This window comes from Toxotes jaculatrix, chromosome 2 (genome assembly GCF_017976425.1).
Source record: "Toxotes jaculatrix isolate fToxJac2 chromosome 2, fToxJac2.pri, whole genome shotgun sequence".
Classification (NCBI taxonomy): domain Eukaryota; kingdom Metazoa; phylum Chordata; class Actinopteri; family Toxotidae; genus Toxotes; species Toxotes jaculatrix.
In genome coordinates this window covers 22,121,828-22,134,194 of record NC_054395.1, presented here as the reverse complement: position 1 = coordinate 22,134,194, position 12,367 = coordinate 22,121,828, and the positions used below count along the sequence as shown (strand labels likewise).

The following is a 12,367-nucleotide window of genomic DNA, read 5'->3' as shown; positions in this document are numbered from 1 at the left end:
ATATTTCCACCTATAGCAAACATGGTTACTCCTTTTGTAATGAGGCCCCAGTTCAAGCTATCTGCTCATTCTCTGTGCTGTAAAGTGTGTTGATGGTGACTAGTCTAAATTCCATTTTGAAGAGTGTCAGTAAAACAGAGCAGTACAACACAGTTGAATGATTCAGATCCTCACCAAGTGAGCCCTTTGGTCTGACCGTGACGCAGCAAAACAGGGAAGGAAGTGAAAACTGACTTCTTAACAGTCAGAGGTGTAGTACAGCTAACGGTGTGGTTACTTACAGAGAAGAAGGGAGTTTTCATATTAATTTCAGTTGTATGTTGTGTTGTATGACTCATAAACAGCACTGATTGGGCTCAGATGAAGGATCACACACGCAGAGAGAGAAAGAGAGAGAGAGAGAGAGAGAGAGAGAGAGAGAGAGAGAGAGAGAGAGAGAGAGAGAGAGACTTTCTCTCATCACTTCCTCAGGTTTCTTAAATTCATAAGCTTTGCGTAGGTTTTGCTTATTTTAGCGCCTGTCTGAAAAATCACACCCTGATAGGCTCAAGCAGAACAGAGGTGCGACGTCCTGCCCACAGAGCGCAGTTTACCGCTGCCGTAGTTACTTATCACTGTCCTGCCCGCAAAGCGCAGATGTGATATCCAACTTGACCTGACCTACTGTAATCCACACAGTCATTTTTGCTTCGGTCAACAAGGTCTCGACCGAGCGCTTCATCTCTCGAGCGCTCATCCGCTCGTGCGACAGTAAGCACGGCGCGCCGTCCGAAGCGGGCATTAGAGTAAGTGAGTGCTGCTGTGAGGAGACATTGTGGGAGGATTCAGTGGGTGACAAGCTGTGTGCACCGGGAGGTAGAGATCACACGGAGAGGAGGCTCAAGCTCGAGTCCAGCTACGGAATCCGGGATTGTTTACGCTGTACCGGGCACAGAGGAACACCGCTGCGCACACACAACCAAAAGAGTGGACTTGGTGGGTAGGGGGGGCGGGGGGACGTCCGTCTGTCACCACCATGTCAGCGGCAACAGCTTCAATAGCAGATGTGTCCAGGACTGATGTTACGAACAAAGATGACGACCGTCTTCGGAATAACGCAAGTAAGACAGAGGGACAAATCAAACGGTGTCTGATTTACACTGGAGTGGAGCGTGTAGGTTATTGTGTGTGGGTCGGAGATTTGTTTGGCACTTTGCACTTATTTCAGTTCTTCTCTCGAGACAACTAAAGCCCTGCATTTTAGAGTTTTACATTAACATATTTTGTTTGAAGGCATCTACAAGTTGTGCACCTCATTCAAACACTGAGCCCTAAAGATCGGTACAACATAGCCTATAGAATGTGTGTGCACGCGCGCGTGTGTTTGTGTGTGCGTGTGCATGTGTGTGTGTGTGTGTGTGTTACCTAAATGTTAGATCAGTATTTCCTCTTGCGTTGTGTCTCTTTTTGGGCTGATAGTATTTGTTGTGAAAGCAGTTTCCTAATAATTGCTTAAGGACTAATAGTCGAGGTATATAATGTGATGCTTCTCATTGATCAGTGTGTGATCAATGAATACATTTCACATCACACAAAACCAAGCATGTATGTTGGATTAGTGTCAGATTAGGGTGGGGTTGACAGAAAATTCAGTGAACATCCTGCACATAGATTTCCTCCAGATTCAAAAGAAAAAGAAAAAAAAAAAGAAAAAAAAAAAGAGGAAATGAAAAAGGGGAGGCAGCGCCGGTGGCTCAAACACCCGAAATTCATGCACAGATGCACAGCTGGGCGTCTGACACGCACGCTCAAGCCACACGCGTACACGTTACATAAAAGTGATGCTTTCTGCTTAGTGGCAATGAAGTGCGTCCTTGTGTTACATAAACTTGAATATGGTGAGATAATGCTAATGGCCTTTAGGGGTGTATTATCCCAGTTGAGTCTGGTCCAGAGTTTGGCTCAAATTTAAACATAAGATACTGTAATTCTTTAAAAGAAAAGACTTTTCACGTTCTTTCTTTCTGTTTGTCGATGAACTCCTGTGGACTTTTGGTGTGATTTCGTTCCCCTCGTGGTCATACAAATTCACCACGTTTCACTATCCCGTTTTTTTTTCAGTATTTTCCCTCATTTAGGTGCTACAAAGAGGCACATTTAAAAATCCCTTCTCTGCCACTTTGTTTTTAGTGAAAACCAGTCGCAGGTGTCCCGGAGTAAACAAGTTTTTTTTTTGCACTTTTCCTGGGCCTGATCTCACTCTCGTTCCCTGTTCTGCTGGAAATCACCAAATCGATGTCATTGTGTTTATTTTCATTCCAACTGCTTGTGTCATGATGAAGTGATACTGATACTTATGCTGTAGATTCATTGTGCCAGACAGCTGAGGCCTCCCGTCCTGTAATATGCTGAGCACTGTGCTGTGCTGTGCTGTATGATAACCGGTTGTTTAGCATTGGTCCAGATGGTCTGTGCGTTTCCACCAGCCTCGCAGGCCTTTTGTTTAATGATTTATCACACATGCTTCAATACTGTTAAAATTCGATGCAACACACCACCAGGGTGTTATTTGCGAGGTGGGGGGGTTGTCACGCCCTGCAGGGGTTCAGTAGCTGTGGAATGACTGTCCCATTCCACTCTGAATCTCATCTGCAGTGCTCCATTCTCTTCTGTTGCTCATACTATTCACCTGGAATTGTTGTTGTGCTCCCTTTGAATTCTGTATTTCTACTGTGGATACATGAATTATACATGTATTACAACTTAGGGTGAACTTTTGGTGATTAATGCACATCAAACATCTGCAGTATAATTCAGTCAGGACCAGCTGACCATCAACTCTCCCTTTCAGGTCAGTCCAAGGCTCAGTGCACGCCGATCCCACTGCCTGCCTTGGGAACCCAAAAGATCATCCAGGGTAATGGCACCAATGTGGGCACAGTCATTTCCCTGCAGTGCCCAGCTAAACACAAACTGATCGGAAGAGAGCTGACATGTGTCATGGGCCCCAACAGCACCCACTGGGTGGGGGAGACCTACTGTAAACGTAAGTACAAACAGGGAACCGAGAGCCCACTATACCTGTGAGGTCTGAAAGCTTTGTGGGGACCAAAATGCTGGTTAGGGTTAGTTATTCTGTTTGTGACGCTTAAGGTTAGGGTAAGGGGCTAGAGAATGCATTATGTCAAAGATGGGTCCCCATGAATGTAGTGAAATAACTGTGTGTGTGTGTGTGTGTGTGTGTGTGTGTGTGTGTGTGTGTGTGTGTGTGTGTGTGTGTGTGTGTGTGTGTGTGTGTGTGTGTGTGTGTGTGTGTGTGTGTGTGTGTGTGTGTGCAGATTAAATGTTCCAAATGCTTCTACTGGAAGAACTGCAGTGACTGCAAAACTTCCCCTGAACTGTCTGTCTCCTCATTATTCTGAAGAGATGGAATATATATTAAACATTATGTGATAGGTATTGTGGCTGTGGGCAATGCTACATGAAGATCCTTGAGGCAGTATTTGACTTGTAATAATTAATGCTCCAAATTATGCAAGAACACAAATAATTTGTTGCTTGGGGATAAAGCTAATTTAAGGAGAATATTAATGCTAATGCAGGTAGCAAGAATATTTTCAAACAGGTGCACTGCTAGTCATTATTTCGATGAGTGAGTGGAAAAAGTGTGAGCAGGATCTTAATTATATTTCAGAAGCAGTCATCGTTGGGGAAAAAGAAGCTGTCTGATGTGAAACTGAGAGAAATCAAAAGTGGAATTTATTGTTTTATTGTCCTTTCCATGATGAGCTGGCAACTGCACGTTGTTGCAAAATGACTTTTTATTTCTGCCAGCCTCCTCTACTTACACAATAATGAAAGTCTTGTGATGTATCTAAGCCGTCTGTGCAGCAGACTTTCCTATCTGTAACCACAGAGCAAAGTGATAGCGTTTTTTTTCTTGTGGTATTTGAGTTAGGAAAATAATTGTTAAATACAGATTTTGCAGCATGATTATTGCAGTTGTCTAATACTTTGAGCGCATGACATGGAAATAAAGCCAATGAATCAGTCAACAGTCTTCCTCTCTCTTATTCCAGCTCTGGCTCCCTTTGAGGACTATGGTTTCCGTGTGGCTGTGTTGGCATCCATTGTAAGCTCAGCCATAATCCTCTTCATGTCAATGGCCTTCATCACCTGCTGTTTGCTTGACTGCATCAAAGAGGACAAAAGGAAAAAGCAGAAGAGGTGAGTGAGAAGCAAACAGGGAAGGAAGGAGTACCCAGATCGTGTACTTAAAAATACCAATGCCACAACGTAAAAGTGCTCTATTACAAGTAAAGGTCCATCATTTAAAATCCTACTTAAGTAAAAGTAGATATGTATTATCAGCAACAAGTACTTAAAATATACAAAAGTAAAAGTACACTGATGTACTGTTGTACTGTAATGTTGCATTACATCACATTGTTACACTGTTAATATTGATGCATCTTGTGCATCAATAGCAGCTGAGGTCGAGGTAGAGCTAGTTTTTATCTGCCTTATGAAGTTAGGTAATTTAGTTCAGTAGTTTGCAAACAGGGGGGTAAACTCACTCCAAAGGGTCCCAAGATAAATCTGAGGGGTCATTAGATGGTTAATGGGGTAGGAAAGAGGAAAAAACAAAGTTCTACTGCATACATTTCTTTAATCTTTTCTTTTTTATGAAACATTGGATAATTACATAACTTTGGACGAGTGTTTACTGTTTATGCATCCATCAGAGGGTTTTTAGGGAGGAAATATATCTTTGATGGAAATATCAAAAACTGATATGAAAGTTTAAATTTATTTTTTTTAATAGGGAGTCAGAAATGTGGCAGTGGGAGGAGCATGCCCAGCATGAGGAGGACAACAGGTCTCGCTACAGCCATAAAGGCAGGAACAACAACAACAACACCCAGGAGAAGTTGCTCTCTCTGTGGGACACCCAGAACCCTGGCATGTGTGACAACATGCGAGCCTGCAGGTGAGACATGGGCTGACTTTAGCTTAAATGCTGAGAAGAGGGGACAAAAATCAAAGTGTCCCTGAAGACATCCAGACCAGCAGAAGCATTAAAGACACATCCTCCTGTCTTTTCCTCCACAGATGTCATCAGGAGTTTGCCTATGGTCCTGCCTGCACATATGGCCCCTCTGCTCCGCTTGCTGCTCTACCGGGGCACGACTACGATCAGCCTCTCTTACCACGAAAGCCAGAATCGGCGCAGATCTCTGCTCCACCCCAATACCCTGGACCTCCACTGTCCTCCTGTCAAACTGCAAGCCCAGACTTGGTCCAGATCTCAGCAGTGGGGCCTGGTTTGGTGTGGCAGTACGGAAGACAGCAGAGCAGTTTGTCTGGAGTGAACCCATCAACCACGGAAGAGTCCAACACGAGGAACATAAACCCTGCCAAAGAATTCTCCATAAGGATTATATCAGTGTGAGGACACATTGCACAGGAGATGAACACCATCAGTCAAGAACTTGTTCAGTCACCAAATAGCGTCAACGTGGACTGCGTGAAGTAATAACTGAACATTCCTGGTCTTGTTGAAATTGTTATGTCTGCCGTTGTACACAGTATGAAGGCTCTATAGGCATACTGATCTGACAGACTTATGTGCCTTTTGTAAACTGTGATGGCACACTGCCCTCTGTCTGAAAGGGAAAGCCATTGCACTTTTAGGACACCAGCCTTGCTGGTTGACAGTCCTTGTAATTAGAAGGTCGAGGGATCTTCTTGATGTTAATTGAGCTTAAATTAAATTGTTGTGACGAGGCTGAGGTTAACGAAAAGGTGTTCATGTTGACATAGTTTAAAGAACACTGAAGGTAGCTGAGAAAGTTGTCGTTTCAGGCCAGGAAAGTCCACTTTGTTGGAGGAGGAGAGCAACTGGAAATCACTGGACTGGCGTGTATGTAAATATAAATTTTCAAGGAATGTAAATCAATTAAAGACTTTTAATGAGACTGAGTGAGACTGTATTGCAAAGGAAAGAGAGAAATGGTGTACATTTCCTTCTGAGGGACCAATGCAAATTTACAAGTCAACAGTACTGTGATTTTGACTGTTCTGTGTAATGATGTACTGCAGCTTATATGCAGGAATTTCAAGAGAAATGGTGAATTTATTACTGAAAGCATAGAGGCAAGAGATTATTAATATAATAATAATTGTTAGTGCCTGTCCTAATTGATCAAGTTAAGTCATTAGTATAAATAGAAGAATGGGATGAAATAAAATGATAAGTGACACCTCTTTGGTTCAGTGTTTGCAACAGAAAGCTTAGCTGCTGCTGCTGCTCTGGTTAATCTGCCTGTCAGCTCAGTCCATCGTCACTGTCTGCGGCCTGATAATCATCATGTGGCCCTGAGGTCAGTCATGTGGCACCAGGCGGCGAAGGGCGGCGCAGCGGTCGAGCGTGCTGATGTAATGGGACAGCAGGGACCGTCACACCGTGGAGAACAGGAAGTTCCACCGGGGAGGCTGTCGGACGGTTAAGCGAGTCCCGCACGCCGTTTGTTTGTCAGTATGACAGGTTTGTGAATCGAGGGTAAGATGTTTTGTCTTGTTGTGGATCGTTTACAGCAAAACTCTGCGCGCTGACTCCAAGCAGGCACAGGATCGGCGATCGCCCCTCGGTGTTGTGTGGGTGCGCCACTTGTTGCATTAAATTCACAGTTTTTAAGTGTAGTCTGTGCTTTAGCGATGTGTTATTAATTTCAGCTTCATGTGAGGAAGTGTTTGGACGCTGCTTGACACCACTCGAAATAGCCTGGATTTTCTATCCAAACATCCAGCCTATAAATAAGACAGGAGCAGTTTGATAGACAGGTCTGTTTACACCCTGTTATTTAATACTTTGCGGGCTGCCATTTTCGTCAGGGCTCTCCAGCCCTTTATTAAAGATATGTATGATTAAGCTTCTTCTTCTGTCAGTCGCATTCAGATCTGGAGTTTGGTCTAAGAATCTTGTTTCTTTCATAAAGAACTCTCATACATTTAACACTGGGATGAGGCATTGTAAGTTAATCTTGCTGAAACTATTGGCTATATTACATAATTTGTTTACTGCAGGATATTCTCTTTTTCTTTAAAGATTTTGCTGGTTGTTTTGAGTGAAGGAAAAAACAAAAAAAGCACAGTGGAAAAACTAGTCAGATCAGAGGTAACTGGATAATGGAATGTAACACCAGACTGTTACTACGGGATGTTGATGGTCAGCTGCAAACACAAAGTTTCCTGTGTAATGTGGCACAAGAAATTTCTCTGAAATTCTGTTGAGAAATGTTAAACACAGAACTGTGCAGGCAAAGATCAACAGCTCCTGCAAATCCTCACCAAGGCTAACTGAAAGACACTTGAATGTTTACTTCTGTACATCACCTTTTGGTCATAATGTTCCCTACTATCCGCTCTGCTCACTGTTCAGGTACCCCAGTGTTGAGCATCTAGTTTTAAAGCATCAAAATGAGTTGGGATTGACATTGATGGTGAGTTGACAGGAAAATGTGAGATATGTTATTTCCAACTGGCACTTTAGTGAAATCAGGGACTGTATTATTTAAAAGTTTGTACTAAATACAACCTCAAAAGAATAACCATCAAGTTGAACCAGCACCTTTAACGTGCTTCCTGCAGGCCTCTCAGTATTTCCATTTTAACATCTGTTATTTATGCATACCAGAGCATAGTGGTCATGTTACTCATACATTATAGTGACCTGATTTTAGCATTAAACTATTCAATTAAAGTGTGGCTAAATGGACAGTTTTGCAACAAGTGCATTCATGTTTCTAAATGGGAGAATAAACCTCTTAGTGACTTATTTTCAGAGCAGGGCTGATGCCAAGATCAGCTTACAAAGAAACTACTTAAGATGAGACATAAAATCTGCAGACCTTTGATTGGAGCTTTGTAACCTGCTCTAATTGCACAGGGTCATAGCCTGTCTCTGACCTTTCGCATGTTCTGAACTTTGTCTCAACTTTAATGTTGTCATTTCTGTCTTCTTTGATTAGACATTGACTGTTACCATGAGCAGCTCCAGCGGGATGCCCAGTTCCTGTGCTCAGATCAGAGGATGGACACTGAACTTGTTGACAGACTTGTGCTGCAGCTGAACAGGATCTACCCCCAGATACTCAGTGACAAGGAAGCCCACAAGGTCACTACAGATAACATAAGCCAACGACGCACAAAAAAAGAAACGTTTTCAGTTGTCATCATCATTGGAACACGAACGTATTGTGCAGGTATGTGCAGTGATTCAGTTCAGCTTGTGTTTCTCTGCAGTTCAGGAACCTGAGCATACCCACCGAGGTGCGGTTAGCTGAGCTCCTGAAGCACCTATATGGGAAGGGGGATGAGGCGTGTCATGAATTCTACAGAGGACTTCACATTCATGCTGATGACATCTACTCCAGCCTGCCAACCAGAGTCAAACAAAGAGGTAAAACACTCAGCAGGTCTTCTCAGGTTTTTTAGTGAAGATAGCCAAATATATAATTGCAGTCAGGTGAGAGTGCTCTGTACTCACACAACGTGTAGACTCACAACTGAATGTATTTTTGAGATGTACTTCAGTGCAGAAATACTTTGCAGTGGGGAGATAAAATTAAGTGTTGAGAGAGGAGGAGAGCAGGTTTTATATATAGCACACTAACTGTAAAAAAGAAACTGTTTCTGCTGGTAAATAAAACCACGAAGTTCCAAAAATGTGTGTTAATCTGAAATTGAATATGAAAGTGGAATATTCCTATTCCTTTCTTCAAACACATCATCTTGTGGGTTTCAGAAACCATCTGTTCATCATTTTGCATAATGTTCCACTGGTTTTAACTGGAAAGGCTTCTCTCTGCTTACACCAGTAGTGTTGTATGTATTAGTATATCTATCCGTAAGTCTATCCTCGAGTTATATTCTCCAGTATGTATTAAGTGAGACAGTAAATCACACCAGCAACTTCCTTGGTGTCCAATAATGGTGGACTCCCTGCTGTGTATTTGCCTTGCCTGGCCTCATGTAGGCTTATCCTATTTAAGATACTGAGTGAAGCCAATGTGCTGCCTGGACTGCAGTTTAAACTGTGGATCTAGCACTTTACAGGCTGTTATTTAAAGTGTGGTGTTTACCAATAAACCATTTTCACTTTCTGTTGTAGAGACGGCAGACTCAAAATGGACTAACAGTGTGGCAGTCTACCCAGAGCGATTTGTACTTAATGACAGAGGTAAATCTCTTGAGTGCTGGTATAACATAAAGGACGATAAAAGTGTTTTTCACAAATTTTAGTTCAGATACTATAATTTATGTACAGTATACTTTACAATACAATTGATGATCTGTTTCAATTTTATTTTAGAACAGTATGTTAATATTGGAACTCTTTTCATGTTGATGCAACATCGACTTAACAACAAAGCTCTTAAATTCATTACTGTAAGCAGCCATCTCTCAAACCTGAATTTTTAAATACTTTATTTAAAGTCACACAAGGGTGTCTCAACACACATTACAAAGATTTATGTGAAAACAACAGCAGAAGTAACAAACAATGAAACTGATAATACACAAAGTATTGGCATTGTATACTGGTAGGAACTGAAACTTGTGGCTGGGTGGACAGTCAGGAGTTACTGTCAAAACAAATACTTTGGGAAATGGTGGACAGTAGTGCAACGTAAATAGTAATTTATTGTTAATGGGCCGAAACAAGTTGTTAATCTGCCTTTTGACTCCACTTGTTTACATTCAATTTGGCTACATGACTGCTTTTTAAAAAGCTGTGGTCTTACAGTTTGTGTGAGTGTGTGTCAGGGTGCCTCTGTACCCCTCACTGATCCTCAGATAAGCTCTTTAAGCCCCAACTAAGCATTGTTCTTCAGCAAATGTGGTTGTCTGCTGAACCTTTTAACCCCTAGAATCAGAATGTGGGCCCCACTGCACTGCAGTGCTCCACCATTCATCATCCCATTACATTCAGGGCTCTGGCTTTGTGGGTCAGTTAAGCTCACGTGTAAACCCCCCACCCACCCCACTGTCCAAAACAGCTTCCTCTGTCCTGCATTCCTTTGAACAGTCAGCGGCACGTCCACTAGGTCAAAGGTATGTCAGCAGGGAAATGGGTCATCAGTCTCATGTAGTGAGACACTGACTCCCAATCATACAAAGAAATGAAGGCTTGTTTAGTCTGTGAACAACAAGACAAGTGTGTTTACACAGAACAGCTCTGGACTCTTGACTTTTGCCATATACTAGTGGATATTTCAGTTTGCTTTTGTTATTTAGTTCTTGTTATTTATAGGAGAAACACTATAAGTGATAGTCACTGATGCGAACATCATCTCTTCTCTTTCCTTCGGCAGGACCACTGTTCTTCCTGAGCTGTTTCAGTTTTGTAGTTGGTATTGCAATGCTCTACTATTACGGAGGTGAGTCATACAGAATAATGAAGAAGCTGTCAGACATAAGTGTCCTAGGGCGTTTGAAATTACTTTTGAATATTGAGGATTACCAGTGTACAAAAGCACCCAAAGCCCGTCTAACTGTCCTATTTTACATCTAAAACTTATTTTCCACTCTTTTTGTGTTTACCGTGTCTAAACTACTCTTTCCACTCTTCTTAAAACTTTTTGATGCTACTTTTTCTATCCACAGAAGGTGAGACACTGAGATGTACCGGTCCGTTTCTTCACTGCTCTGCAGCAAGACTCAGTAAAGGTGCTAAAGATGTTTTAATTACATATGCTGAGGTTGGAAAGCAGAAAAACTGAGGCTGTTATGGTGCCGTGAATGCTTAAAAACTAGCCCTGTGAGAAGAACAAGCCATGAAATTTGCTTCTTTGCTGTGCCAAACTCACACACACTTTCAGAGGTATAGAGTTTTTTTCTGAAATTGAACATAATCTAAATAAACAAGTACTAACTGACATGTTTTTTAAACACTGAGAGGCTAAAATTATCACATCTGTCATTCCCATACCTGAGATCTCATAGAAATGAAAAAAAAAAAAAATGTTCTCTCATAGTACTTTTATGTATGAGTCTTGCCTGGATGTATTGTGTGTATAGAGCTAATTATTCCAGTCACATTTTCAGCTAAAATTAAGCATAATATTAACTGACTGTGACTGCACGCCCACAAAGTTGTTTTTAATTACTCTGGCTGATTAGACCTCTGCTCTCAATTATTTGTCATGACCAAACTCTGTGTACTATTAAGAATAATGAAGAGTTACACAGTCTCCGCATGTCAATCAAGTGTAGTTTGTACACACCTGCATTGTCCTGAGAAGAGGTCTAATTAGGCACATTGGTGTATAGGGGCTTCAACAAAGTAACTTGAATGTGACAGTGCTGTGTATGTAAACATGTGCTAAGCTACAGTTTCTCAAATGCACAAGAGATATTCTCACCAGCTTATCCACTTTCAGTGCCTTCTAATAGTGTGATAAAGAGACTTTTTAAAATCTGCTGACAAAAGTGCACTAAAACAATGCTCAGCTTTTGCTCAAATAAAACACATAATATTTTTGACATCTCCAGGAGTTGCATCTTATTTTTAATCTAGTATTCCAAACAATTGACAGAGATATTCATAGAAATATGAATAGGAATAATTTCTTAGCTTCAAATATACTTCAAATTCACAGTAAGAATCAGTACAGTGATTATCTTCCCTTGGTTCGTGTCTGGGACTGTTCAATCTGTCAACATGAAATGGAGATGATGACACAATATTGAGCTCTGTGACTGAAGTGTATCAGTAAATGCACTAGAGGGCACTGCTCCCTCATTCAGTGCACCAAAGTGGGAAACAAGGATGATGGAAAATGTTCTGGTGTGCTACAACAATGACAATTGGGAGCAACAGACAGCCCTCATTAATTAATAATGACAATCAAATTGATTGAATGAGTGAAGTGAACTGAATTAAATGCTACATTAAATGATGCTTACTTGACTGCTCAGGAAATACTTGTGTGCAGGGTGGATGCATTCCATACTCACTTGAAGCCCTTTCAAGTTTCTAATAGTAAATCAGTAGGAAAATGGCCACATCTAAAATGGTATGTACGGTACAGCTCTGGAGGAGGGCTCAGGTGTCTGATCTCGGGAGATCTGTGGCACTGAGCAACACTTTTCCGCCTCTGATGCCTCTGCAAAGAGAGAGCAACAGATGAGAGAGGAGAGCCAGAGAGAGAGAGGAGGGATGGGGAGGTGCTAAAGGGGGTTGGAAGTGTCACCAGGGTGATTGTTCAGTTTGAATCCTGGCATCCACATTCCCACGAGACAGAGCTATTAATAGTGCTGCTTCACAAGACGTAAAAGTCTTCATTGATCATCAGCATCCTCGGATGTTTGACCTCCCGCAGAG

The 12,367-nt window shown here is 41.9% G+C and overlaps 2 protein-coding genes across 6 annotated transcripts; both read left to right on the top strand.

The window, feature by feature from the left end:
- Nucleotides 1-504: 504 nt before the first annotated feature.
- On the top strand, nucleotides 505-6,129 carry LOC121195702. Its single transcript, XM_041059335.1, has 5 exons — nucleotides 505-1,100; nucleotides 2,831-3,025; nucleotides 4,059-4,206; nucleotides 4,805-4,969; nucleotides 5,092-6,129. The coding sequence occupies exons 1-5, from the start codon at nucleotides 1,016-1,018 to the stop codon at nucleotides 5,429-5,431; spliced, it is 933 nt and encodes a 310-aa protein (XP_040915269.1). The 5' UTR covers nucleotides 505-1,015; the 3' UTR covers nucleotides 5,432-6,129.
- A 182-nt stretch (nucleotides 6,130-6,311) lies between these two features.
- On the top strand, nucleotides 6,312-11,530 carry LOC121195712 (caspase recruitment domain-containing protein 19-like). 5 transcript variants are annotated; one of them, XM_041059353.1, is made up of 6 exons: nucleotides 6,312-6,526; nucleotides 8,010-8,155; nucleotides 8,284-8,440; nucleotides 9,152-9,220; nucleotides 10,356-10,421; nucleotides 10,651-11,530. In XM_041059353.1, exons 1-6 carry the CDS (start codon nucleotides 6,520-6,522, stop codon nucleotides 10,761-10,763), a joined length of 558 nt encoding a protein of 185 aa, XP_040915287.1. In that variant the 5' UTR covers nucleotides 6,312-6,519; the 3' UTR covers nucleotides 10,764-11,530. The 5 variants fall into 5 exon arrangements, with proteins under 5 accessions (XP_040915287.1, XP_040915279.1, XP_040915295.1 ...); XM_041059345.1 differs by having other exon boundaries at nucleotides 10,648-11,530; XM_041059361.1 differs by having other exon boundaries at nucleotides 6,312-6,541; nucleotides 10,648-11,530.
- The last annotated feature ends 837 nt before the right edge of the window (nucleotides 11,531-12,367 follow it).